We start from the raw sequence: 26260 nt of genomic DNA, 5'->3' as shown, positions 1-26260 counted from the left end.
TGAAATTTAATCCAAGATCTTAAAAATGTTGGGATTTTTCTCTGTCTGTCTGATCATGGCAATAATATATTTCTCCGCCAGAGGGCAACACTGTATTTCGATGAAGTGGAGCGCCGGCCACGTGACAGCCTGCGGTTGCCTGTGCACCTGCAGAGTGAAACGAGGAGGAGGAGCGGCCAAGTCTGGATGCTTGGCCGAGAGCTCAGCCCTACTACCGCCTTCCTCTCTACAAACACCACAAGTTTGCCCAAGTTTCGCCCAAAGGACTTCCACGGGGAGTCGAAGGCAACCGCGATGGACCTACCAAACGTCAGATTGTGCTGTTTGCTGATCAGCCTTTTGGCAGGTAAGTTTTTTTTTTTTTTTTTACACACGAGGCGCTCTATAGTTTGATTCCGACGCTATTTTTTGTCCGACCGGGTTGCCAGTTTCGCCGCTTGGCTTGGTTTCAATGCGTTCAAAGTGCTCATAACTTCATCGAATTCTCCTGATCCTCAGAAAAAGTATATATTTGATCGACAATATGATTTTAAAGGATTGCTCAACTGAGGTGAACTAAGATCCAAGAACAGTTTTCGAATCTTAGCGACCAACAAACGTCGAGACTACGTTATATAATGCAATTGTCACCACACAACTTTGGCAAAAAATCAAATACTACGTTATGTGAAACCAAACGATTATTGATGTGTTCTCTTGTCGATTAAACACAATGGCTGGAGTGTATTTTAACCTGCCGATGGTCAGCTTTTATGTGAAGCAATCCCATTAAATATAATATTTAATAATATTTAATTATGCAGGCTACTTAATATTAATCAGCCCTAGTGACCTTCATTTAATAATGTGAAGTCAGCAAAATCACAAGTAGCCCCATAAATGATAACTTCCTACCTACCCTCTTCTTGTTTTATTATTATATAAATATTATTAGTACTGATCTATCGAAACCTCATGTTTTGTTTATAGAAAGTCAATGGGTGTGTTTAATGTTTTGGAATTTCCTTTGAAACTCACCAAACAAACTTCTCCCATTTGCAAACTATCACTTAAGTGGTATAGTATTTTTATTTTACTGTTGGCTGTTAACATTTGTTGAAAAGTGTTTGGATTTTAAAAGGAGAAGCCACATAGTAGTGACTGACATTTATTTCCTTATGGGTTGCAGCCATCCTGAAATAAATAATGCTTTGTTCAAACTGTGGGACATTGAATGTAATACATTGTTTAGATTTAGAGCATGACTTTTTTTTTCTTTTACACTTCTTTTGTCTCATAGCACACATTGTGTCTGTGTGTATGTGTGTGTGTGTGTGCTGTTTGGGCTCATTACCATCCTAATGGCAGCGTGGCTTCATCATTTGGGCAATGTTCCACTTCAGCAGACAAGAACAGTGTCCGGCCAACTGGTCACATTCTTTTGACAGTTTTGTCTTCAGGAGTAAATAATATCTGGGAACTGCACTTTAATGGGGAAATAACAAGGATGGGTATTTGGCTTCTACTTTTTTGGGGGGGCAGCAATTGTGTGGGTTGATGACATTCACTCACTGTATAAAGCTGACCAAAAAAAAGGAAATTATTGAAATTAGATTTTGTCTTCACTTGATGGATGTATCATGTGGTAAATTTCAAGGCTATTGATAAAGTTTTTCTTGCAGATTTTGGAGAATGTACTCGAATATTTCAATATAGATTGAGTTCACATGTGAAACTTCGATTACAGGGATGTCAGACATCTTTTTTGTTATCAGGGTGACAACTAGGGCTGCCACGATTAATCAAAAACTATAGGATTAGGAAAATATTAGCAAAGTATTTGGATAGTTGGTTGATTTTTTTTTCCTGAGACACTAATAATGTAAATATTTCTCTTTTCTTTAGTTTAAGGCTCTATTAAGCAGATACGTTTTTTTTTTTGTGCCATTTTATCCATGCAACGGTACACCAAAATTCACTTTCTGTGTAATTTCATTGAATTTGAAAAATTGAATTAAAAAAAGAATATTGCCATTTTTATTTTGGGGTTTTACATTAAAAAAAGAAAAAATGCATAAATAATCTTTATTTTTTTGCCCATTTTAAATGGAAACAATTTACAAAGGCTGAAACGTGATTGCCATTTGGATTCTTATTTACCAACCCATTTCCCATTTACTAGGTTGCTGTGACAGGAGCAAACGCTAACAATCAAACCTTTTTCCTCTCTCATATTTTCACTTTTAGTTGGCATTTTGGTATATGTCGTCCCCCACCAAGTCTACCACTGACTCTGTTGGTCAATAATAAAACAATGTCGGTCGGTGACCTTGGAAAAACAGAAACCTGAGGAAACAGCGAGCACAGAGTGCAGTTACCTGATAAGAGTATAAGTGAAGTCTGTGGACAAGTGCTGGTTGCTTAGTTACCTTTTGAAAACACACACACACACACACACACACACAAATGCAGCTCCCGTGAATACGCTTTGTGTGTATGTACACATTTTTTGGGAGGGATATTTTTTTCAAACGCTCCCCTCCCCCTTTTACATACAAATGTTCTCTGTGGGCTCTATTTACAGCAGGAGACAAACAATCCCGTTATATTTAATACTGAATGTTGTGGGGGTATGATTAGCTTAATGTAGCATGTGTGAACAGGATTTGATTTAATGGGAGAATGCATATCTTTGGCAACATTTTTAAGAGCCTGTGGAGGTTCATAGGGGAGATGAGAAAGATTGGTAGAAACCCCGAAGAGGATGGCGTTAGCCATTGTCATTGGCCCCGCTGAGCTGAGGTCACATTCAACGGTCAAGAGCCTGCCGTCCATTTCTATTACCTCCCTCCTAAAACAGGTTGCACATAAGCAGGCGTTGGTTCGCTCTTGCCCTGTCCTTGAAAATGAAGCACTAACACGTGGAATTAGATTACACTCAAGAGCAATAATTTGTCCTCCAAAATAGGAGAATGGGGAAAATCACCATGAATATATACACAGTCCCGGGGCCTTAATATTTTAGCATACTTGACTCACGGGCCCCAAGCCAACTTGTTTAACCAGTGGTGTCAAATGTAAGGTTTGTGGACCAGAAGCGGACCGCCAGGTCATACAATCCGTATTTATTATTTTTTGACACTGGCGCCATAAAAACAGATTTTTTTGAGTTGCGTGATCAAGTGCATGCACTACTGCACTTGGCTTGATTTACTATCCACCGTTTTTCCAGCAATGAGTTACCAAGGAACTTTAAAAATGCCCCAAACCCAACAAGAAGCAGCCTAGAAATTCTCTCAAAACAATAGGAAATGATCCCAAATTTACATAAAGTACCCTAAAATGAACTCATTGACCACAATAGCTATCCAATTCACTTAAACTTTGGATGCTCATCTTTTAATTCTTTCAAGGAACGAGACATCCAATCCTTTTTGACTAGGAAGGGCAAAAAGTGATTAGAATATGAACCGTGTCTAAAATGAATTTGACACCCCTGGTCTACAACCTAAATGTATGCAAAAGTGGAGACGTCATTGATAAAGTGTATTGCATGTAGCCAAGTTCCTTTCTAATATTTAGGCATTTTATGGATTAAAAGCAAGAGTTTCCCTCCATGTATCCTTGTAACATCCGTTTACACAAGGTCATTGCATGCTGAATCTGCCAGCCCTCGTGAGTCCATCGGTTATCTTGCCACGGTTCTGCAAGGGTGATGAATACGGGTAATGAATACCCGTAAAGCACATTCATCACATAGCCATATTATGTCCAGCCCTTCCAACCCCCTCAGTAGCCTTTGCTCTTAATGGGAAATAATAATGAGCTCAGGGACAAATAACATCTACGTAGTTATGATGATGGTTAGAAAGATTTTGCTGAAGATTTTTTTCGTTATATAATATGCATGCCAAAACAGGACTGAATATTTATTCCTCATCACTGCCATTCCTCCAGTCAAATTGGTTTGGACGTCTATTGCCATTAATGCCAGTGAAACTTGATTATTCAATGCTAGTCGATCCAGTGAAATTGATTTGATGCCTATAACTGATAATGGCAGTAAATGAGTTGAAGGCTAACAACAACTAAATAATGGTGTAAGGATATTGTAAAATATGCAACGTATTTTCCGGACTATAAATTTCAGTTTTTGTGTGACTTATATTTTTTTACTCTATAGTTATCTGAAAAACTGTTATGTTAACAGAAGCTACATATTCTCCATTTACTATTGTTACTTTAACATATGTTTTTTTCTTGGTTTCTGATAAAATAGACAAAAAATGGCCATCCCAAAAATATGACTTATACTCCAGTGTGACTTATTTATACATCCTCTTCATGGTGTATTCTTTGGCTGACTTATCGTCTGAAAAATACAGCAAGCATTTAGTATTCTAAAACCTGAAAAAAAAATCTAGGAGTATTTAACATCATATCCATCCAGACTGTTTAGCTGTCATAATCTATTTGTAAAAAAAGTGGAAAACAGCACTATCCTGCTCCTGAGTAGACGTGAGTATTTATTATGACAGCGTATCTTTTGTTGTTGCTTCCAAGTCTCATTGGACAAATTATTTTGCAGACAAGGCTGACGTATTGTGTTGCGTTTGTCTCACATTATCAGCTCATGTCCAGGCATTCCTTCTCAGAGTCGAGTTGAAGGGAGATAATTGCATTGTCTCCCCAAGCAGTCAACCCAAGAGCTACCTTCGAAGAAACACTAGACTGAATTGTTAGTCTAATCTTGAAATATATTAAGGGTCTGAAAGCAGGGTTGTAAAATGGTGCTGGTGGTAAACAGCTGTTGATGGAAGCAGTTTTACCTCACCTTGCTCATTAAAAATACATGACACATTGTCAACTAGGATTATGGAGGGGGGAAAAAAGGAACATTTTGGCGGTTGAGTCTCCTTTAATTTGTTGCAAGTCATTTTTTGTTAAAGGGAAAGAAAACACCTACTTCATGTGCATCCTAGCAGAAAGATTTGTGTTTAATAAATAAATTTAAAAAAACATGCACACACACACACACAAAACTGAATATTTTGAAAGACCATGTGAAATATGGCAGTTATGTATTGATGTTGTTTGGCAGCCGAAGGAGGAAATCAATCAGCATTTGCTTTTCCGGAGCAATTAAAATATAAGTCTGGCCATTCAAACCTTTTACGTCCAAGTTTTTAAATGATACAGGTCTTTATAATTGGTCAGCTTAGCTCATCATTACAATTTAGTCTGAAAAATGTCAACAGTTTATTAGAAAAATACAGGTTTAGTAAAAGCTAAGCTATTGAAAATAGTATGGAAAACGGTAATGGTAATACTTGCTCTGTTAAATGTTTTCACAATCGGTAAACCGAAAGGAGTTCCCTTCCCAGACGGATGGCAAAAAAAAAAAAAAAAATAGAGAACAACAAGTATGAATTTGGCATCGTATGCACTAACGTTTCTCTGCTTTTGGAACGACAGATTCTTGGAACTGAAACAAAAGACTCTTTAAGTGGGTAGCCGTCTGGAGGCAGGCCAGTAATGCAAACAAAGTGGTTGTATGAATTCGATTTGCGCCAATGGGTTTGCAAGCAGGTGTCCATTTAGCGGCGGGCCACCTCCACTGTCATCGTTAACATACATTAAAATACTCGTTCCTTCTTCTCGTGCCTTGGGATCCATTATACCCCATGCTGTCAGTGGCTCAATACCGTCGTTTTCATGACAGAGACATCTGCTTGAGTTGGAAATACTAATGGCCCCGTGCCTAAACCACGGAGGGAACTAAAACGCAACACTTAATTTAGTAATGTAGGCCACATTACTTTGCCAAAACACGTTTTTGACATTCTAGATTCTGACAGTCACAATTTACATTGGCACTAGAGTGCTGCCATTTAAATAAGCAAGCAATGTGTAGCAATACCGTTGAGGTAGTGACTGACACCAGATGTTAAGTTTATTAATGGAAGTATATCTAAAATTCATGGGGATACACCAAGCTTTATGACTTTTGGGGCTCATGTAGATGAAATGGCAAGTGTTGAAATTTGTTTTGGATCTGGGATGTACAATTTAATGGGCTTACTGCATTGAGCTCAACTTTCAGATTTCTCTTCTGCATCCATATTTTCCTGAAACTAATTATCTCACACGTCCCCGAGAAGCGTGCGAGAATGCATGTCTTCGTAGTCTGTCGCGGCTAACTGGATTGCCAATTTGTTGGGGATATCTTAACTAGTTCACTGGGGTTATTTTTAACATTCCCCATTGTATCTTGTCACTTAACGTTGTTTGTGGACTACTCGTTTTTGTGCCACGTGTCTGTTCTGAGTGTGCGAGCTGGAGGCATGAATAAACCCAACCCGTAACAATAACTGACAGTCTTCGCCTGTGGCATCCTGAAGGGTTCGTCAGCCAGGTATGTTTACGACTTTGGCTTTCAAGAACCTCCGAGAGAAGACTAGACTCCAGCTTTGGAACATCTGGTCTCCTCGCTATCTCTGTTTCGATCAAATAAAAAAGACAAGAAGGGATTGATCTGGCTTATCTCTTCATAACATTCTTATCTTGATGTCCTGGCTATAGTGTCTCCATTTTTTTTTTTTTTTACAAAGGACAGGAAGGAACAGTCTGTGTTGAAATGTTCTCAGCAAGTCCTCACTCTGCCTGGTGGGAATGCTTTTGGCAGAATTAGAGCGTTTAGCAAGGGATGCCATGAATTTGAAAAGGAATGGATGTTTTAGTTTATATTACAAAGTACTCCGCATCTCTCCTTGTATTCTCAGAGGGAGTTAACAGTGAACTTTTTGGAAGTGGCTTGATTTTCAGAGGGAATGCAGAGCTTGAGTTTTTTTTTTAATTTTTTACCTAGTGTCTGGAAGAGTAGCATCAATATCCCAGCGGCGGAGGAACTAATTTTAGACTGGAACTTGTAAATCACAGCATGAGTAAGAAGGAGTCATTGAATGCATCCCGTAATTCCTGGTATGCATGCTGTGACATAAGAAATAAAAAACACTTGGACTTATACACCCGGACAGTTTAATGTCCCATTTTTGTGGCAAAATAGTTGCAGCTGTGAGGTATTCTGTGTTTTAAAGGTTAGAACCTCCCACTGAAACAAAAACATTGATAGCCTTTGGTGGAGATAAATGAGAGAGAAACTAGGAAATGAGATTTTATCAGATGTGTACCTCTGCAAATAGTTTAAAGCTTACGAAAAGGGAGATTCTGTTTGTCTATATTGGCAATGCCATGGTCTCTCTCCTGCTTCTAGTTTTCAGGATTGTTTTTTTTTTTTTGGTTTAATTTATGGTGCTACATGATAATGTCAAGTTTGCGTCAGCATTTTTTTTTTAGCTCTTTGAATAAATATCCCAGTTACTGTTACATTCATGCTGGTAGATGATCTAAGGATGTTTTCACTGAGTCATACTTGACTATAGCTCTCAGTTATTTGTGTATCAGCAGAATAAACAGTACATGAAGAATGTCTGTTTTTCAGCATTTTTATCTTGAATGCTTGTTTAACTTTACAATCCATCTAACTGGCAATAACGGGAAATAATCTTTTAGTATCCTTTGAGTTTTTTTTTTTTAAATTTATTTCCACTGACTCCTAGATCTCATTTCTCATTGGCAAAGATTATTTTCACCTCTATGCAAGTGCTTGACTAAAACTTGCATCTCATTATCAACTTTGTGACTTCCCAAAGCAACTTTGAGTCCATGGCAAGTCTGGATAAAGTAGTTTGCTGTGCTACATTTAAGTTTGAGTGTTTGATCAGTGTTTCTGCCTTCTGATCACGCTTGGCATTGCGCCCTGGGGCACTGACAAAGAATAGGCCGGGGGCACTAGTAGGGGCCCACTCTGTATCAGGCCCCCACTGTATTTGTTTTGGGGGATGGGGGGATTTTGGAGGCAGCACCACTTTACTAGAGAAAAAGCCTGTGTCAGGAGGGATGGCTATTCTAAACTCCATGACTGCTCCCCATTGAGCTTTTTGGCTTTCTTAGTTACCCTTTATATTGCCTTTTTATGTCATTTTCTAAGTGTTTATAATTAATATTATAACTTTTGTATTGGATTTTATTACCATTTGAAAGATGGTATCTGATGTAGTGCGTTTTCCCCGAGTCTTTGAGTAATTGTATTTGTTTTATATTTGATATAATCATATTTTGTCAGCCTCATCTCTGCTTTCATTCATGAGACCTACATATGGATATGTGCTGTATGTGTCTGGTTTGCACGTCTCAAGTCATGCAAACTACTTTCACATGCTCTCTAATTGCTCTCTGGGAATTGTGTTCTCCCCTGCAAAATCTGGAGGACATGATTTTGTACTTCAGCATCTCTGACTGGAGAGTGATCTTCATGTACTGTTTTCCCATCCCCCAATTTTGTAAAGCTGTGGCTCTTGCCTTTGTTGTGGTTTAATTTCCTCCAAGACTATATTGGCACTTTTTTCTCCCTCCTCAGGATGTTATCTGTGTTGTTTTTTTGCGCCATGGTGTCATGTCTATCACCTTTTACAGCGCAACCAACCATCATTTTGTCAATAATAGTGCCTTTGGTGGAGATGACAACCTATTCTTATGGCCATCTATGACAGTTCTTCATTTGAGTCCCTTTCGGGATTCTGATAAGATTTTATGGAATTTCTGGCACAAGCATAGAGATCAAATTAGGGATATCCCAGTGGTTGTTTATTTTCTTGACTTTTATGCTCTTTGTTTAGTGTAAATATTGTATACATTGTATACTTTGCCAATCCCCCAGTGAAATTGAATTGGATTTCTATCACTTTCAATGAAAGCCATTAAGTTAATACTTAAAAACAATGATAATGTGATATATTTGAACCGATTTTGATCCTTCTGAAAATGATGTGACCTCATGATCGGATCTGGCACATCTCTACATAATATAATCTTGCCCCTGAAAACTACCTTTTTTGCCTTGCAGGTATTTTTTGGGTCTATGGCGTCTGCTCAACCCTGGAATGTGATTTTGTGAAATGAAAATGTCCTGACATCATTATGATGGCCCTATTTCTCACGCTATGCTAAAAGTCATGGCGCGTTACATTGGTTTTAATATCACAGTTCACTTCACATTTGGTATAGTAAATTCTTACAATGGCCAGCTCCACTGAAGCATTTCTGCAAGGCTGCTGTAAGGCGTTGCACCTTCATACGTGGACAACGTCGGTCAAAAGGCCTCGGGACGGCTTTTATTTTTCTAGCTTGATATACACATCTCCTTTAAAAAGGCTGCGTACAAATATTACCACCACAGTGTGTTGTGAACAAGTCTGCAAGATTTAACCAAGTCAAAGAATATCAATAAAATAAGATTAGATTGGAAGATAAAAATAGCTCTGTCTTTCCAGTTCTTGGCACGTCCACTTAATGTGCTGAAAATATGCCCCGCTCAACCTTCACCTATCAATTATGCCTGTGTCTCACACAATGGACCTCATTTGCTTGAAATGTGCAGAAATGTTCTTACGCTTCGCCCAAGCAAAATTACAGTCAGATTATTAACAAGTGAATATAATGACCAATTTTCCAACACTGTTAGAGAATCAAAAGTTCAATCCAAAACAGGGCTCGAGGCATTTTGAAGTCTTGGATTCAGTGGGTATGGTGACGCATTCTTATCTAACCTCTTGACACCGTATTTAAATAGTCTACAATGGGATGGGGGTTGTTGGGAAAGAATGTGGGGATGTGGTCTTGCTTTACTTGTTTACCAATGTCTGGTTTTCAACAGGTTAGAAAACCTGCTTGTAAAATAGCAATATTTAAATTCCAAATTGCAAATCCACTGACTATGAAAGTGCAATTAAGACTTGCAGACTTTTTCATTAAGTGACCATTAAATCACAAATACCCCTGGGAATTCCCAACCCTCTCCTCCTATTCTGCTTCTATCCCCTTTGTCTGTAGTCCCTTTGTTGCCTCAATTGTTAAACACCATTAGTTTTTTTTCTAACTGGATGGTATGGCTACAACTCATCTAAATTCATGAATTATAATTAAGTCATCACCTTCTTAAGGATAGTTTATCACAACCAAAGCTACAGGAAAGTCATGAATTGTTGCATAAAGAAAGTTTGGGGCTTTTATAATTGCTTTTATACCTGCCAACAGGACAGCAAAATCTGTACAATGACATCAAAATAACTCTCAAAGCCCCCCTTTGAAAAGCTCTCAAATGTAAATACAAAGTGCCGTTTGTCACCGCGTCATCATTTAATGTCCAATTATGTCAAAACAGCCTTTAGGTCACACTCACGGGGAATTGATGGCAGCGGAGCGTTCGAGCTGCATTAAAGCACAATTGCAACCATTCGACATTCTCAGCCCCGTAAAACACTAAATAAACGTCACTAGCAAAGCACCCAGGGCGCACACATCGCTTTAAATTCCACTGGGTGCACTTGGGAGTGTATTCAGAGGCTTCCTTCTAAGCGGCAAACAAGTTATGAAGTTATCTTGTGGTGGGAGCAAGATAATTGATGTTCTCTGTGGCACAGTCACAGGAGACTTGCTTAACTGTTTGTGATGGTGAGTGTGTCTCGGCTATTTCATTTTCTCCTTCCACTGCCCCTAGACTGCATTATTACAATAATAAATCACTAATGTATTCGTGTTTATTCTGTCGTTTCCTACTCAAGAAATGAGTCTTTTCTAGCCCTTCTTTTCCCTCTTCTCTTGTCAATCAAGCTCACCTTTCTCCTCCCTTCTTATGTCCGTCTCTCAATCGCCGCAGCAACACACCCCTTCTCCGAGGGATTGGTTGCCAGGAGACGGGATTCACTCCCCATTGTATGCCGACAAAGGTGGAGGGGTGAACAGAGTTACAATCGGTAACACCGCAGAGAATTAGAGGTCTGGGGGAGGGGGGGAGGGGGGGCTGTAGTTGGCTCTTTTACAAGTAGCGAGAATGACAGCGCTGGCAGAATTGGCGAATTTAAATCGGTGAGTACGAGTGGGAATTTTGAATGGGCTGTGCTGACACCCTGAATTCCTTGTGCTCATTTCCGCTCTTTTTCTGATCCTGCTGGTATTTACGACGTTGTAGAATGGGAGGAAATGTGACATTCATGAAGACATGCTTGTTGGTAGTTATGGAAATGTACTTGTTAATTAGATGCAAATACTATAAGGTGGTGGTATTCTCTTGTACTTTATACTTGTGTGCTTGACTAATTTACAACTGTATTTATACTAGATAAATACCTCCCATTTGACTGGTGTAGTACTTTGGAAGGACAAAGGTCAGTTGACTGTTTCTTAGTTGCTGTCCAAAAACGACAGAGACTTTTTAGGCCATACTTTACACAGAATATGTAAGGGTTGAGCACAGTTTTTAGAGATTTTTTTTCTATGAAAGTATACAATCAAAGGTTTTATGTCTTTGAATTAATGTTAAAAATGGTGGAATGTTTGTTTTTGTTGTAGGTTGAGTGAACATATTTGAGTGTGACTGACTTTTTCATTAACATTCCATAAATCCTGCTTAATAGTTTATTCCTTCTTTTAGATGCTGAGCCTCTCAAGGCTTGTGGGGGTGCTGAAGCCCATCGCAGCCAACAATAAGACTGGCTTATTGGCTATCACCAATAATAATCACCCACACTTTTTATATTGGTAACATCTTTTATTTGCTGGATGATAATGTAGTTAACCCTAACCCTGAAACAACTCAACATAATATGTTACATTTTAAGTGATAAAATTATAAGGTTATACTATTTGACTTTGACACTGTCATTTTTTTAATTGCAGTTGCGATTGGTAAAATCAGGCAATTTCAATTAAGTGTATTTGTGTGGATTCCACGAGCTGGATTGAACAGATTTTTGGACTCAAAGGTTGGAATCTGTGTTTTTCTGTCCTGGCACTGCTGTCACTAGAGAGTCGGTAGCCAAGCACCATTTCCATGTACAAAGCTGAGATCGAATAATGGAACAAAAGACCGTATTTAAGACAAACCCTGCATGCTCAGTGATTGATTTACAGGTGCATTAGACTGTCAGCGAAACAACCAGTTTTTCAATAGATGCAATTTTCTCCTACAGACTCCTTTGAAAAATGCCTAAGCTTTCATTGCGTTGCCTTTTAAAGCCGTTTATCCATTTGGAGAGTGACAGTTTTCTCCATATTGCTTTCCTCGTCTATGGCCGATGGCAACGGCTCGTACCCGCAAAAGCCGTCTGTCAAAACGTTCAAACGACCAGCTGGAGCACCAACGGCTACGACATGAAAAGTATGTTTTTGCAAATACTCGATGGGTTTAAGCCTTTAAAACAGTGCTTGTGACTGTGACATATTTGAATTCCGTTGTGCAAACTTGGCCCAGTTTTGGATAGGGTTGTAAAAATGAGACAGAGCTCAACCTGTAACTGCTTGGTAAGGATCTCGGACTTAGATTATGCAATAGTCTTGAGTATTACAAATACTTAGACAAAGAGAACTCTTCTCCAGCGAGAGATTTCCATTCATGATTACATTTGCATTTTTGATATGCTGACAGTCACCTTGACCTTGTGAGCAATGTGCATGTACATAAATGTGTGTGAAAATAACCACCAGCGCTGATGCCATGCTGAGGCACCCCCCTCCCTCGTCTGTCACATTAATAATACAGGTGTAGTGGCTCAATTGCTCATAGGAAGAAGGTTTGTAAGTTTTTTATTTATTCATTTTCAAATCAGGTCGGCAGCACAGAATAAGGTTGCGGACAAATTACTATTGTTTAAAAACAAATAAATAAATCGAAAATATGTCCCATGGGTAAGGCTTTTTTTAATTGGGAATTTTCTTGACTTTTGTTCTTCAAAGTTTGTTTCACTGGTATAATTAAAAATATATTTTTTTTACCTTAACAGACCTGATTTTCAATCACATGACCAGTTCAGGGACATTTCTAGTTTCAAGTATAAAACAATGTTTATTGCTGGATCTGCTTTTGTTTGTAAATCTCTTTGTTGTATGGCAATATTATCTTCTAATTATTGAAAACCTTCCAGATGAAATATGCAAATGTGGTTGTTAATGAAGAACTCATAGTTGCCTGGTTTGACTCCTCTTGCAATTACTTTAATTACCCTGGCAACACAGTTATCTCCTTGTCTCTATGTAAAGCTCAACTAGATGCAAATGGTACTTGAAAATGTTAGTGTGTTGGTTTTCTTTGGACATATTGTTTGTTACACTTTTACCAATGACACATGGTTGTGGTTTCATTTTTTTTTTTTGTAAGCCCCCCACCCGCTGACTCAAAGGTGGATGCCTGTCAGATAGATTTTAATATGTCGAGACAGCATGTGACAACTCCATTATCTATGCGGTCTTCCTTACTGGGATTTAAATTTCTTATTGAATGGAGCCTATTAGCCCAGTTGATGTCCTCTGGAAATGATGCCTATTCGTTCTAAGAATAAATGCGTAAGTCTGTTGAGTTTGAGAAGGGCTACAACATGCATTGCTTATTACCCTTCACTCAGTTAAGCTATGCTCGACTCTATTACTGTGTTTTTCACGGTGTTTCACACCATGCATATTTTAGAAGCTACTTCACTGCTACAACGAGATGTAGCCATAGTTATTTTATGAGTGCGACGTTCTTTAGAGCCAAAACATTTGACAGCTTACTGGTTTTCTTTTCGTGTCATGCAAGTCGCCACACATTTCATTGGTGAACTCCAAAAAATAAGGATTGCAAAAAATAAACTAGGTATGACCCTGATGCGATCACGTCATCGCAAAAATGTGCTTGATTGTCTGCATAGGAGAAAATGTCCATTTAAAAAAACAAATCAAGAATTCACTACCAAATGGTCAATTCTTACTTTGGGTGACCAACTTTATTTACTGCACAAGTTGATATGTAATAAAAATATGTTGATTAAAAAAAATGTAAGAAACCTTATATTGGTGCTGAGTAACTGATTCATAAAGATGTTGTTGTCAAAGTTCAAATTGGGTGAAAAAAGACATTTGGATATAGTTGATACATTTCCTTGGTTTTGGCAAATTCTCAAAATCAGGGGATTTGGACTTGGGTGCCAAAATATGTGATTGGTGCATCCCTACAACTGTATGGCCACTTTGATGGTGTTACGTGCGCCCCATGCAATTGTTACCACTCGTCTTCTCTTTGTGTGTCCATACAGGTTCTTCAGTCGGACTGGAGATAATTTCCACAGAGCCGACATCCATTGAAAAAGCCAGTGGTCAAAGTGTAAGGCTGGATTGTAAATTCAGTTTAGGACCCGATGACTCTGGACCGCTGGATATTGAATGGAGCCTCCTGTCTTCTGACAACCAAAAGGAAGACAAAGTGGTATGTACAAAATTACCCATAGTGTAGCGACAGTATTATTCGATAAGTGACCGCCTCACTAAGTAAAAACATTGCTCCAGTTTAGATATTTGGCCAGTGTGTGTTTTGGCATTAATGTGCCGTGACTACACATCAAACACAGGTGATTTTGATACAAAGCCAAACTCTAGGTGTGTATTTTATGAAGGTTTTTAATACATGCAGTATGTATGCAACTATATCATTTGAGTCACATTTTATTTTCAAGTGTGTTATTGTGCCCTTTTCTTTTTCACACACCCAAGACACACAAACACACTCACAGTAGGGGTGATGGAGAGTCTTTTTATTAAAGCCAGTGTCTTTCCTTTCCCTTTTCCGAATGGCTCTCTGCCATGTAAAAGGAAAACTACACAACTTCAGGCCTCCAATCAATCGCCATATGCCCTCCAGGCTGGTGTAGCCATGGAAACACTTTTGTTACTGTACCTCATATTGGTGTGATCTGACGGTGAGCCCTGTACAAAAGGTCAACTCGTTAAATCTGGGGCAATTTGGACTTTACCGTTCCTCTATTATAATGCTCACTGTTGACGTCTTTGTACAAAAACGATTAGAACTGAGTCTAATCAAGTAGTAAGCCATATTATGCACAGCTTTGAATCTTTGCAACAAACACACCCCTGCAAAGAAGCTCCTAGATTCTGTTCGCAATATTCTAAACCTTGTTAGATGTAGTTTTACCAATGAGAACACCATTTACTTGTTTGTTTTTACACAGCAAGTGTTTCCCAGTTCCTTAGTTTACCAGATAATAGCATGTACAGAATTTAAAACTATAGCCAGTAGCATGATTTGCATGCCTTGTTGTCCTCAAAGGTGTTAAAACATGGCAGGTTGACCAGGAATTCAAAGAGGTACAAAAAAAATGTTTGTTTCCTTCCACTGAAGCATATATTTGAGGTCTTCTGTCCCAAGTGTTTTCAGCATTGCCCCCCATCCCCTCTATCTGACATAACCCACATATCATCAAGGTCTTTTGGCAGCTAGTGAAGCGTAGCTAACGTAAGTCGCTTTGTTGGGCCTGAACAAGAGATGCCAAGGATGCCTTCAGTAGCAGCCGTGTGCATTCCAGCTCTTCTTGCCAACCTGCAGGCTAAATGGAAAGATGCTTGGCCATGACTGGGAACCTGGACAATTATTATTTAAAAAAAAAAGATGTTTCTTGTCATAACTGAGGCAGTTCATTCAGAAAAAAAGATTTTCTTATAAGCCATTCATTTTCTATTATATGGACCGCTTGACTTTTTCCTCACTAAGCAACACCATCCCATGAAAAAGGACCCCATATGTGTGTACGCCTAATAAAAAGTACACCTTTGTTTTAACATCTGCAGCCTGGGATGTCCACAGAGAATGCCTCGACCTGGCCAGGTGGTTGCTTATTTAAGCAAAGTGAGAATAAGTGCTGCAATGCGCCATCAGCTTGTCTTGTTCTTTTTATTTTTATTTCTCAACTGTCTTTGTAGGACTTTAACAGTTTCAAGGTTATAAAGTAGTACAATTTGAAAGAAATAATTCTCCTTTCTGTCCAACAGTAAATACTTGAGTTCAAATTCTTTTCTGGCTGAGCTCACCTAATTTCCTTTCCTTTGTGGTTTCGTCTCATGTATTACTGTTGTTACTACCCTTGTTCTGTTTCTCTGTGAAAGTGAAAGCTTTCATTTCCCTCCCCCTTCAAAACATAGCGGAATTTTAATAGAATAACCTGTTTAGGCCAATACATACAAGATGAATGCCATTCCTTGCCAGTCACCAACCATTACTCCATTCCATACACGGTAAACCCTATTTTCCTTGTTCCAACTATGTTAGGAAAGCACACCGGTGTGCCATTTATTCTGTCTTATATACTTCCTTTGGGGGTTCTGCCTCAACCAATAACAATGGTTTTATATCTTGTGTCATGTTAGTTTTTTCCCTTTTCCACCCTGGGGTATCGCTATGAATGTCTTGTGCTCATCGTGGCAGAGAAAGCCCTGTTGTTTCATCTCCCGATGGACTTGTGAGAAAAAAATGTTCCAAGCCACAGGTTTTCCTTTTGCCTCCACCTGGCTTTCATTTTTCAGCATTTTCATGCTACTCTTAAGACCTCGAGTGTGGATGTGTTTATGTAGCTGGATGGCGGAGTGGACGTCATTATGGTCGTCTGTCCTTTGTTGACACAGCAGGTGCTGATTTGCCTCCACACTGGCCCCTTTGTTTGTTCCACCTTGGTCCCAGTAGGCCAGACTGACGGACATTGTGAGATAAAAAAGCTTTTACTCTTCTAGATAACGTTCCCAATTCACAGACCAAATGTTTTTCAACAATACATGGACAAAAATATAGTAGTTATACTTGCATGGATATATACTGTTGATTCCGTTGCGGATGGTATTGGTAGTTCACCTTTGACTTTCAATATGGATACAATATAGTATATAAAATGCAGCTCAACAGCTTATTTCACTGTGTAAATATTGGGTCTGTTCATCGATGTTATGTGGAAGACTGCAAAACTATTTGCTGTACATGTAACTTTCTCACTCAGATTCAACTTTATGGGTCATTCTACTATTGCAAATATCGAGACTTATCATAATAGTTTTTTTTATTACCTATTAATCAATTATGGGCAATAAACTACATAACATTCAGCCAGAATCATGTATCTTTTAGTATTTTGTATGTGGAATATCAATAATTTGAAGGCTTGGATGTGTAATATCCTTTGGAACGACCTTTATTTTAATTCAATTTAAGTACTGCTCCATCCAGCCTTTCCTGAATCTATTTGTATTATCTCTCCCATCCCATAGCCAAGGCAGTAAATTGCTGTTTCCTTGTCATCTTATCATTCCTTTTGAAAGAATAACCAGTTCATAGTTATGCTTTTATTGTGTACTTTTACTGACTATGTTCCACAGTATACTAAATAGCTTGGAAATTCTTCAGGTTTTTTTTCCAAAACCCTAATAATTGTGTTTATATTAATTAACTTCTTAATGCCTTCTTGTGACCAGGTGATCCTGTACTCAGGTGATCGGGCCTACGATGACTACTATCCCCCCATGAAGGGTAGAGTTCATTTTAACTTGGCCGACCCCAAAAATGGCGACGCCTCCATCAACCTGACAGGCCTCAAATCGTCAGACTCTGGCACCTACCAGTGTAAAGTGAAAAAGGCTCCTGGCATTCGTAGCCGAAAAATGCTGCTGATTGTAATGGGTAAGTGAAACAAAAGCACACAAAAAAAAATCTGTCCAAACTAGGTATACCTTGAACATTGGTTTTCCTCACCGGGCAGAGACCCTGCTCTGTATGCAGTAGAAATGTTTTGAATCACACGCTCTTTGCCTCGCTTGGCTGTTTTGATTTAATCCCTACTAAAATTGAGAACATACCCTTCCCAGAGGCTGTAGTCCATTGACCCCTTCGTGTTACAATCCAGTGTTCACCCACCCTGATTGTCAAAAGTGATCATCTTTTACCTCCATATTGAGGTCATTTTTAAACATTTGTCTGAATAACGCATTTTTTAAACGAAATTAGAGACTAGTACAATGCTCACCGTCACACGTGAACATGTTTTATTTTTCTTAACACATTTCAATTACTGACTGAACAGTCGCAGATTTTGAGGTCATTTTGTGAAGCTGTTGGTTCTTTGAGCCAATGTCAAAAGTGACTGTGCTTTTTGTGTATGGGAAACAACAATCTACATGGACCACTCATGTGAGATAAGCCCTGCATTGTGCCACTATCGTATCTCTGTTATCTGGGGGTTTTTAATAGGAATCTTCCAAAAATGGCTGTTCCTTTTGCCACCCAAATGTGACTTCACTTCCCCCACAACTAGACTTTTTCAAGATATTGCTCACTTCAGAACGATTGAAAACCTTTTGACAATTTGTCTTCTCAGGGACTGTTTGTATTCATCCCTCAAGCTGTTAAACTACTTTCCCGTATGTTAGTTTTTCAAACTAGGAATGAAATGTAATTAAAAAAGATGTTTGGGGAGGAAAAATAATAATTTCATTTCAACTTCAAGCAGATGGTATTTGATAGAGGAACTTAGCCTTGAAATGTTTCTCCTAAAGGCAATAAGGCACTATTTGGTCAGGCAGAGAAACCGCTTCAGTGCTTTAGTCTCTGCTATTCTCAGACTAATGAAACTCTTTCTCCTTCGTACCATGCTACTTTTTAATCCCACCCTCAGGGGGAAACGATATCGCGTTCCCTCAACTTGGTACTGTACTTGGTCGCACACCAGTAGTCATTAAGTGTTTGTATTAAAGGAAAAGCATTTCTACTGGTTCCCACCACCTGCATGTTCTTATGCTATTGGATCTATCAAGAAGCTGTGGCAGAAAACCCCATCCACTAACAAACTATGTGACCCAGCTCTGATCTCGGTTAATATGCTGACATCTCGAAGCAATAGCGCGTGTGACAGTGCGCCAGCTCGAAATAGCCGTAGGCTACATCTCTGACAGGTCTCTAGCAATTGACCCCAGGGCCTAGAATGTTCTTAGCAAAGACGCAATGACAAGGAGAAGAAGAGGACACCTTGTTGCCTTTTCTGCATTTTACAGTTAGCTCGATCTTGTCACAGTGTGGAAGCTGCCAGGAACACAAACATGTCGATGTTAATATATACAGCCAACCAGGTGTTGCTTTGTCCTGCCACATACACCGCTATGTTTAGGAATACATGCACGCTGACAAGAAGCGAGCACATCGTGTCACGTGTTATATTACGTTACAGGAGGTAGCATCCATTGCGTTGTCCTCAGCTTCAAGCAGGACATTGACGTTAAGAGGAAGGGAGTACCCACCTGCAGCTAAAAATGGAATGTCAGCAACTTGTTTAGCCCAATTACATTTTACCCAATGGTACCTGGAAGATTCAGACCATAGTCCACAAAATTCTCATCTCATGAACCAAAAACAAACCTATTTTGGGTGTACACCAGATCTCTTGTTGAAAGGAAGCATGTACCGTTTATCTATTGGCCATCCTGACAGTGAAGGAAAATACTCCTCAGCATGAGGCAGCTAGAGATGTTTTTCAACGGCAGGAACTGGGGTACTATTCAGAATGGATTTAAATGATAAATGTAGCAATGTAGGGGGGACATAAAGGATGGAAACATGTTTCATAGTCCTTTTGACACCAGCTATGGCGACAATTCATCTTGTAGCTGGAGGCATACAGGCGAGATATCAATGGGAATGGCTTCAGGACAACTTGGTGAATGTCCTTGAGTGGCTCAGCCAAATTCTAATCCAATTGAACATCTTTGAAGAGAGATGAAAATGACCGTCTACCGACATTCCCCATCCAATTTAATGGTGCTGGTGAGGCGGAAAGACGATTGGTCGAAACTGGCCAAATGCTTCTGTGCCGAGCTTGCCACATTATTTCTCAGAGATTTGAGGGTTCTTTGGTGCTTTGGTGAATTCTTAGAAATATATTTTCAATACACTTGCTGAAAAATAGATTAAAATTTGGAAGACAAAAACAAAAGCCAATCGCTGCAAGCAGTTCATGTTTTGGAATGCCCACACAAGTCAAAAGCCAAGGGTGACTGATTCAACTGGCTTTGTTCCAACTATATCATTACCAATTCCACAATTGCCCTTTTGAAGTTGTGTTGAGCAACTCGTAAATCCCAGCACTTTATTCATTTTCACAGAGCCAGATTAGCTCTATGGCTGTAGTCTTTATCCCTCCGTTGCCCTGCAGCCCCCCACCCCACCTTCTAACCTCATCTTTCAAACAAATAAATCCTTTCTGGATTGCATTCCTAATGTGATACGCTGTGCGTTACAACCCTTTGACACATCCACTCTCACCCTTTTAAAAGATGCGTTCTGAATGTCATCGCTCTGTGACATTTGCCATTCGTCCGCAACATGTGTGTGGAGGTTCATTGCAACAGCAGGAAGAGCAGTCTGATATTCATAGCTCAGCCTTGGCCTCCATCACTACCATCTGTCCATCAGTGCTAGCTTATTTATTTCTCTCTGTCCTGATCCAATGTGTGTTTAGAATATTACTATGAGCACTCAGGCACTGTCAATCTACAGTTAATCCTAGCAGCCAGGCTCCTCCCTCCCATTTGACACCTGGTTTTCATCTGGAGAGACCCATTTCATGCTCTCGTTGAACTCATTACCACACTGTGATGTCAGAATATGGCACAGTCTTGAATCCTGGGTCGTTTCTCACTTTGCGTACCCGCCCCCCAATGCCTGGCTGACAGTCTGTCTGGAGTTGGTCTGCTTTTAATTTGGAAGCAGTGTTTGTTTTTGAATCCCCCATCTCATCTCCTGCCAACACGCCAACTGACCCAGGGGTCTTTGTACAAATTCTGCTTCAAGATGGAAAAGCTGTTTCTTCATCCCAAACTCAAGTGTTGGGGCACTTGTGTTTTTTTTCCCCGTCCTTTCTTCATCTCCATTATCCTGAGTGACATCTCCTGTAATGACAGCAGCTGTATCAATTACTCTGATTACTACTCTCATTATGCTGACGAGTGCTGCTTTGACTGAGGGAACCAATCAACTTAAGAATTTCAGGCACACACAAGTTAGCCAACATTCAAGTTTCTTTCATTGCTGTTTACAACTCTCCCTTTTTGCCACAGTCAAGCCATCCAAGCCAAGGTGCTACGCCGAAGGACTCACTCAACAGGGCAAAGACATTGTTCTAAGGTGTACATCTCAGGAGGGCACCAAACCAATGCAGTACAGCTGGGAGAAGACCAGTAATGGAAATGTACTCCCTGCTTCTTCTGTGATGGGTAATGCTAACACCATTCCGCCAACCGAAACTGCATTTGAACCGTTTAGCTTCTTGTGTTTAATGGTCGATCATTTGTCCTTACTCCAGACCCAGTGGCAGGTACCATTAATGTGAGGAACGCATCTGCCAGCGCATCTGGTACTTACCGCTGCAGCGCGTCTAACCGGGTCGGGACTGAAGAATGCATACTCCATCTCAATATCACACCTCGTAAGTACAGTATCCAGATCATGGATTTTATTTGTTGTCTCGTGTGTGTTGACTTCCTACGTCTTGTTTTGTGGCTGCATGTAATTTTTGTTGTTGTTGTAAAAAAAAAAAACCAGTAATGTCACTTTTACTGTATGATTTAAACTTGAAACCTGTAATTGTTATTTTTTGGATTATATACTACCAATAAGAAAATATCCTGTGATTAGCTTGATTCATAATAACCATGCAACACCAAGAATATTTCTTTAATCATAAATCCTCTAACTTTTTCCTCTCCTTTGTGCTCAGCTCCAAACACTGCTGGCATCATTGCAGGAGCTATAATTGCAGTACTCCTCATCCTCATCATTATTGCTATCATCCTCTTCTGCTGTTGCCGTGCTCGCCACAGGAAGAAGTATGAGAAGGAAATTTGCAATGAGATAAGGTATGCTCACTCACATCTAAGGGGATTTGGTTCTTTGATAAGTTAAGAGGGATGTATACTTTATGGAAGATAATGGAAATGGGCTTTTTTTAAGATGCACTATCGAGGGGAAAAATTGAGATTGATCTGTCACCTATGAAGACCATATCTATACATAGATGCAAATGGAGTATTTTGGCAGATTCTGAACAGTGTCACAAATATAGTAGACTATTAATGTTTTTCAAACGGATTATTTTACCCCAGGTCAGATAAACTGTAAAACTAAATGCACACAAGCAAGAAATTTGCACACTAAAACGTATTTTAAACATCCATTAGTTTAATCTTAATATAAAATGGAAAACCCCATTTGCTAAGTGATGAAAATTAACATCGCTTTTCAATGAATATTTGTGTAACTACTCTGTAGTATTTTTTTTTACATACACTTTAAATCTACCAGTTAAAAAAGCTATCTTTATGTTCTTTAAAACTGCTAACGTAGGAATAAAATAAACCCCAAAAAGATAAATACATATTACCTGCACAAAATATAAATCTCAGTTATTCAGTGATTAAACAAAATTAAATGCCATCAATATGTGATAACATTAAAAATGCAAACATTTCCGCTGTAAAAGCAACCATGAAAACGACAAATGGCGAGTAAATAACCAAATAAAGTCACATGTAATAAAACACCACGTTTAAAATGACATAAATTGCAAAGCAAGATGACAAGCCCCATTTGTCACCAGAGTAGTAATAGTCATTTCTCTCCATCGGAAGTACTCGCATATTTCTCAGGTTGGATTGCCGTTTTTACCATCTCCTAATGATTCTTCTCCACACCGAAACACTCATCAAAGTGCACTCAAACCCACATTCCCGCTTCCACTCAACATGAAAATGTTGTTTTTCTCCATCAGCGCTTTTCTTCTCTCTTTTTTTTAACCACTCCTCAAATAAACAGCTGTGGTAATCAGTTTGAAAGCTTTGTTTGCTCTGTGGATCCTGTGTCATGTCTGCAAAGCCCCCTCCCTCCCAACCCCCCCATTCTCCATCCGGCCCGGGGGCTCTTTGCAACCAGCGGGCTTACTATCACTCCAAAACCGCCCCAATCTGTAAGACCACAATGTGACACTACTCATGGTGTAGGACAAAGAGGATTAGAGTACTGGTCCTGTCTAGAATGCACATTTTGCTGAAACACCACCACCACCCCATGATGCAATGGACAACACAAGCTCCGGCCCCTCGGGCTCTGTTTGTTGGAGCATTTAACTGGATTAATGCCGCTTATTAGCTGTTAATGTGGCTGCAGAGGGAGGAGAGGGCATGGCCGTTTTTGCTCGATCAAACTCCACCTTTGGGCGACTGCGGCAATGTAGACATCGCCCATCCAAACCTACTCATCAGCTGAATATTTAATCAATGATTCCTTCCCCTGCTCTTTAATCAATCCAAGCGTGTTGCTCTTCAAATGACCCATCTTCTTGGGTGTTCACTGTTGTCCTTATTATGAAAGCGGAGCCAAACTAATTGCCGCAGTGTCAAATTCATTTTTATTGAGGACTGATGAGCTTTTGCCTCGAATGAGCTTTTGACTCGATTTACGTGATTGTCTTTGTTGGAAATGAACATTTAAGAGAATTATCCAATTCAGGGACGTCCTAACCTTTCTAGAAAGGCCTAAGGATGTGAATATTTTTATTTTGCTTTTTGGTAAACGTGGTATTAACTGTGCTTTCCACAGAGAGGACGTACCGCCTCCCAAGAGTCGCGTTTCCACGGCGCGAAGCTTCACCGTGGGCAGCCAGCGTTCCTCACTGGGCTCCATGTCGCCCTCCAACTTACACGAATACGCCCTAAAGCCCCAATACGACAAGATCCCTTCGTCGGAAGAAGACAGGCCTCCCAGCCACACCCCTTTACCCCCGCCCACCGCTCCCAGGATGGCGGGGCCTAATCTAAGTCGAATGGGGGGCATCCCTGTCATGATCCCTGCCCAGAACAGGGACGGATCCATCGTTTAATGTCGCCTCCTCCCGCAAAGGGACTGCTCAACAAAGGGGAGGGAAGAGATGACGGGAGCGGGTCGAAATGACACTGCTCACCTAACTCGGTTCTTCCATACAAATGAGAACTTCTCCCCCCCACTTTCCATGAAGATCTAACTGCTGTGGTGCCAAGAAGAGAATTGAATTATACACCAGAGGTTCCCATCAGAGCACAGAGCGTTTTTGTTTTTTTCTTAAATCAGTCACAATTTAGAAACATTTTACTTCCTGGACTTTCTTGCTCAAACATGAACTGTAGCAGAGTGGTCATTATAGAAATTTATTGTATATTATTGTTGATTTTTTTCTATTTTTTTTTTGTTAAAGGAAGTATTGGGCCCTTGATTTAATGATACTTCTTTTCTGAACAGGTATAGACGTATGAATGCAATATGTGTGAGGATGGAATGGTCTCTTTGTGGTATGTTAATCATTTGGAATTGGGAAAATTGTCTGGCAATTCCTAGACATGGTACAGTTAAATTTTAAGATGAGGTCATTTCATCCAATGGAAAAGTCAAATTTCTCCACCATACTGCAATTTTTGGGGCTTTTGACACAAAGAAACAACATTTAGAAAAATGCTCAAAAAGCCTGTATGAATAATTTGGGCTTCAATTATATCGTCAATGTGCATTGTGTCTGCGTTTGTCAAATGTATAGTGCGTTCTCTTTCTTTTTATTGCCTACTGAATAGTATGAAGGATGTTTTTTGTTTTGTTTTGTTTTCTTCACTAGTCCTCCACTAACTTTTCCATTCAACCCAAGACAAAATCAGATTAGGGGAAACTACAAATATTCCATTTCTATTCCAACCATTTGAAATTTCCCATCTGGGACGAGAAGCAACACAATTGGCCCTCGGCAAATGGGCGTTCACTTTGCGATTGGCCGGATTACCTCGTCTGGGAAAAGCTTAAAAAACAATCAAATCCCCCCCCTTACCCACCCCATTCGACTATACAAATTGACCCCTTGGAAGAGGGGGCAGCTGGACGGCGAGGTTCACTGAGCAATTAGCTCGGAATCTGGTGGACGGCCAAAAGACCTTAACACCTTTTGGCCAAAGTGGCGCGCCCTGGGCGTATTAAAGAAACAGTGTTCATTTATCATCTGTTGCAATAGAGGACACCCGGCCCACCCCCCTCCTGTGTGGCAAAGCACATGTAATCCTCCTTATATGTGCAGTTGCACTCCAAAGAGGCACCAACTTGATTAACCTTCTTTCCACGCTCAATATGAAAGCCATCATGCTTTCTCTACCGTGAATGGATTTTTTTTTTTTTTGTGTTTGCACACCCTTGGAAGGCACATGATAAGATTACGTCCCTTCACATCCACTCGGGGCGCTACTTTGTCAAGCTCCATATGCAATATGTATTAATGCCAGATTGGGAAAGTAGCTGTTCTTTTAAGAAAGTCGGAGCGGGCGAATTGTTTACGTTGTGCTCCAAAGCCTTATTCGGTTCCTTTTTTTTTTTTTTTTTTATAAGCTTCCACTTTAGCACAGCCATAACTGCTGGCTTCTGTTGTGCCTTGTTGTCCCAGTTGTAGCACCACCGCTGTTGTCTCAGTCCGACCAGGTGTAGCATTTCTAATGTCCACTCGGTGCATACAAGTTCTGATCAACTGTCTTATACAGGTTAATCGTTTTTTTTGAGTTTCCACTTTTTATTTCTATTATTATTTGGAGCTAAGAAGAACGTTTCGGCTGCTTTTTTTTCTTTTTGTCAATGTCTAATCCCAATTGTATGAGTGATGTCTGGTGTCAGACTGTTGCAGTGTGAATGAGGCCCTTATGTAGAATTCCAATTTCACCTGGAGACAAAATAATGAGGTCTAGGTGGGTAGTCTTGTTACTGTCCTTCTAGAGACTCTGAACTTTCATGACAACTAATATTAATATCAACTAGTTTCTTTTTTTTTTTTTTAAAGTGTACTAATATTGTATGATCTCTTTTTTTGAGTTTTGCACTCTGTATGAAATCCAATTATCCATTTTGTGTGTATTTTTGTGCTGTATTTTTTGAATAAAGTCATCCGGACCAAAAAACAAAAAGGAATAGCCTTTGTTTAATATTTGCTCATAGATTGTTAACATCTGTCTGCTTAATTTCTCAAGATGCGAGCGCTCCAGTATGCCCGCCTCCTGCTGCTTCTTCCACATGATTAATTCCAATCGCTCTGCAAATTCGGCTTCCACACGCTAGGTAAGGCACTTAATGATGAATTAATCAATGGAGGGGCAGGCTTCTTTTAATGCTTAATCACCACTCAGCATCTGCATGAATACACTATGGTTTGTGTTTGCCAAACGACTAAATGTGTCTAACTAACTATCGATTCTTTCTCAGTCACCTGCTGCAATGGAAGTGTGGCTGGTTGTTTGTGTATTGACTTCTTTTTCAATT

At 39.7% G+C, this 26260-nt stretch overlaps 1 protein-coding gene across 1 annotated transcript; it reads left to right on the top strand.

The window, feature by feature from the left end:
• Positions 1-96: 96 nt before the first annotated feature.
• cxadr (CXADR Ig-like cell adhesion molecule) lies at positions 97-25908 on the top strand. The gene is made up of 7 exons (XM_077740973.1): positions 97-346; positions 14166-14335; positions 17380-17584; positions 21010-21165; positions 21255-21377; positions 21669-21807; positions 23546-25908. The coding sequence occupies exons 1-7, from the start codon at positions 187-189 to the stop codon at positions 23823-23825; spliced, it is 1233 nt and encodes a 410-aa protein (XP_077597099.1). The 5' UTR covers positions 97-186; the 3' UTR covers positions 23826-25908.
• Positions 25909-26260: the final 352 nt, after the last annotated feature.

The sequence above is a fragment of the Stigmatopora nigra genome, chromosome 19 (genome assembly GCF_051989575.1).
Source record: "Stigmatopora nigra isolate UIUO_SnigA chromosome 19, RoL_Snig_1.1, whole genome shotgun sequence".
Taxonomy (NCBI): Eukaryota; Metazoa; Chordata; class Actinopteri; order Syngnathiformes; family Syngnathidae; genus Stigmatopora; species Stigmatopora nigra.
The sequence above is the reverse complement of the archived record's forward strand: the minus strand, read 5'-3'. Positions and strand labels throughout refer to the sequence as shown.

What these genes read in the sequence shown, in the direction of transcription:
- cxadr (XM_077740973.1), top strand. Translation starts at nt 187, where the DNA reads ATGCTTGGCCGAGAGCTCAGCCCTACTACCGCCTTCCTCTCTACAAAC. An exon ending in AATGCTGCTGATTGTAATGG is followed by an intron (nt 17,585 to 21,009) that starts GTAAGTGAAACA and finishes TTTTTGCCACAG; the next exon opens with TCAAGCCATCCAAGCCAAGG. An exon ending in GAAATTTGCAATGAGATAAG is followed by an intron (nt 21,808 to 23,545) that starts GTATGCTCACTC and finishes TGCTTTCCACAG; the next exon opens with AGAGGACGTACCGCCTCCCA.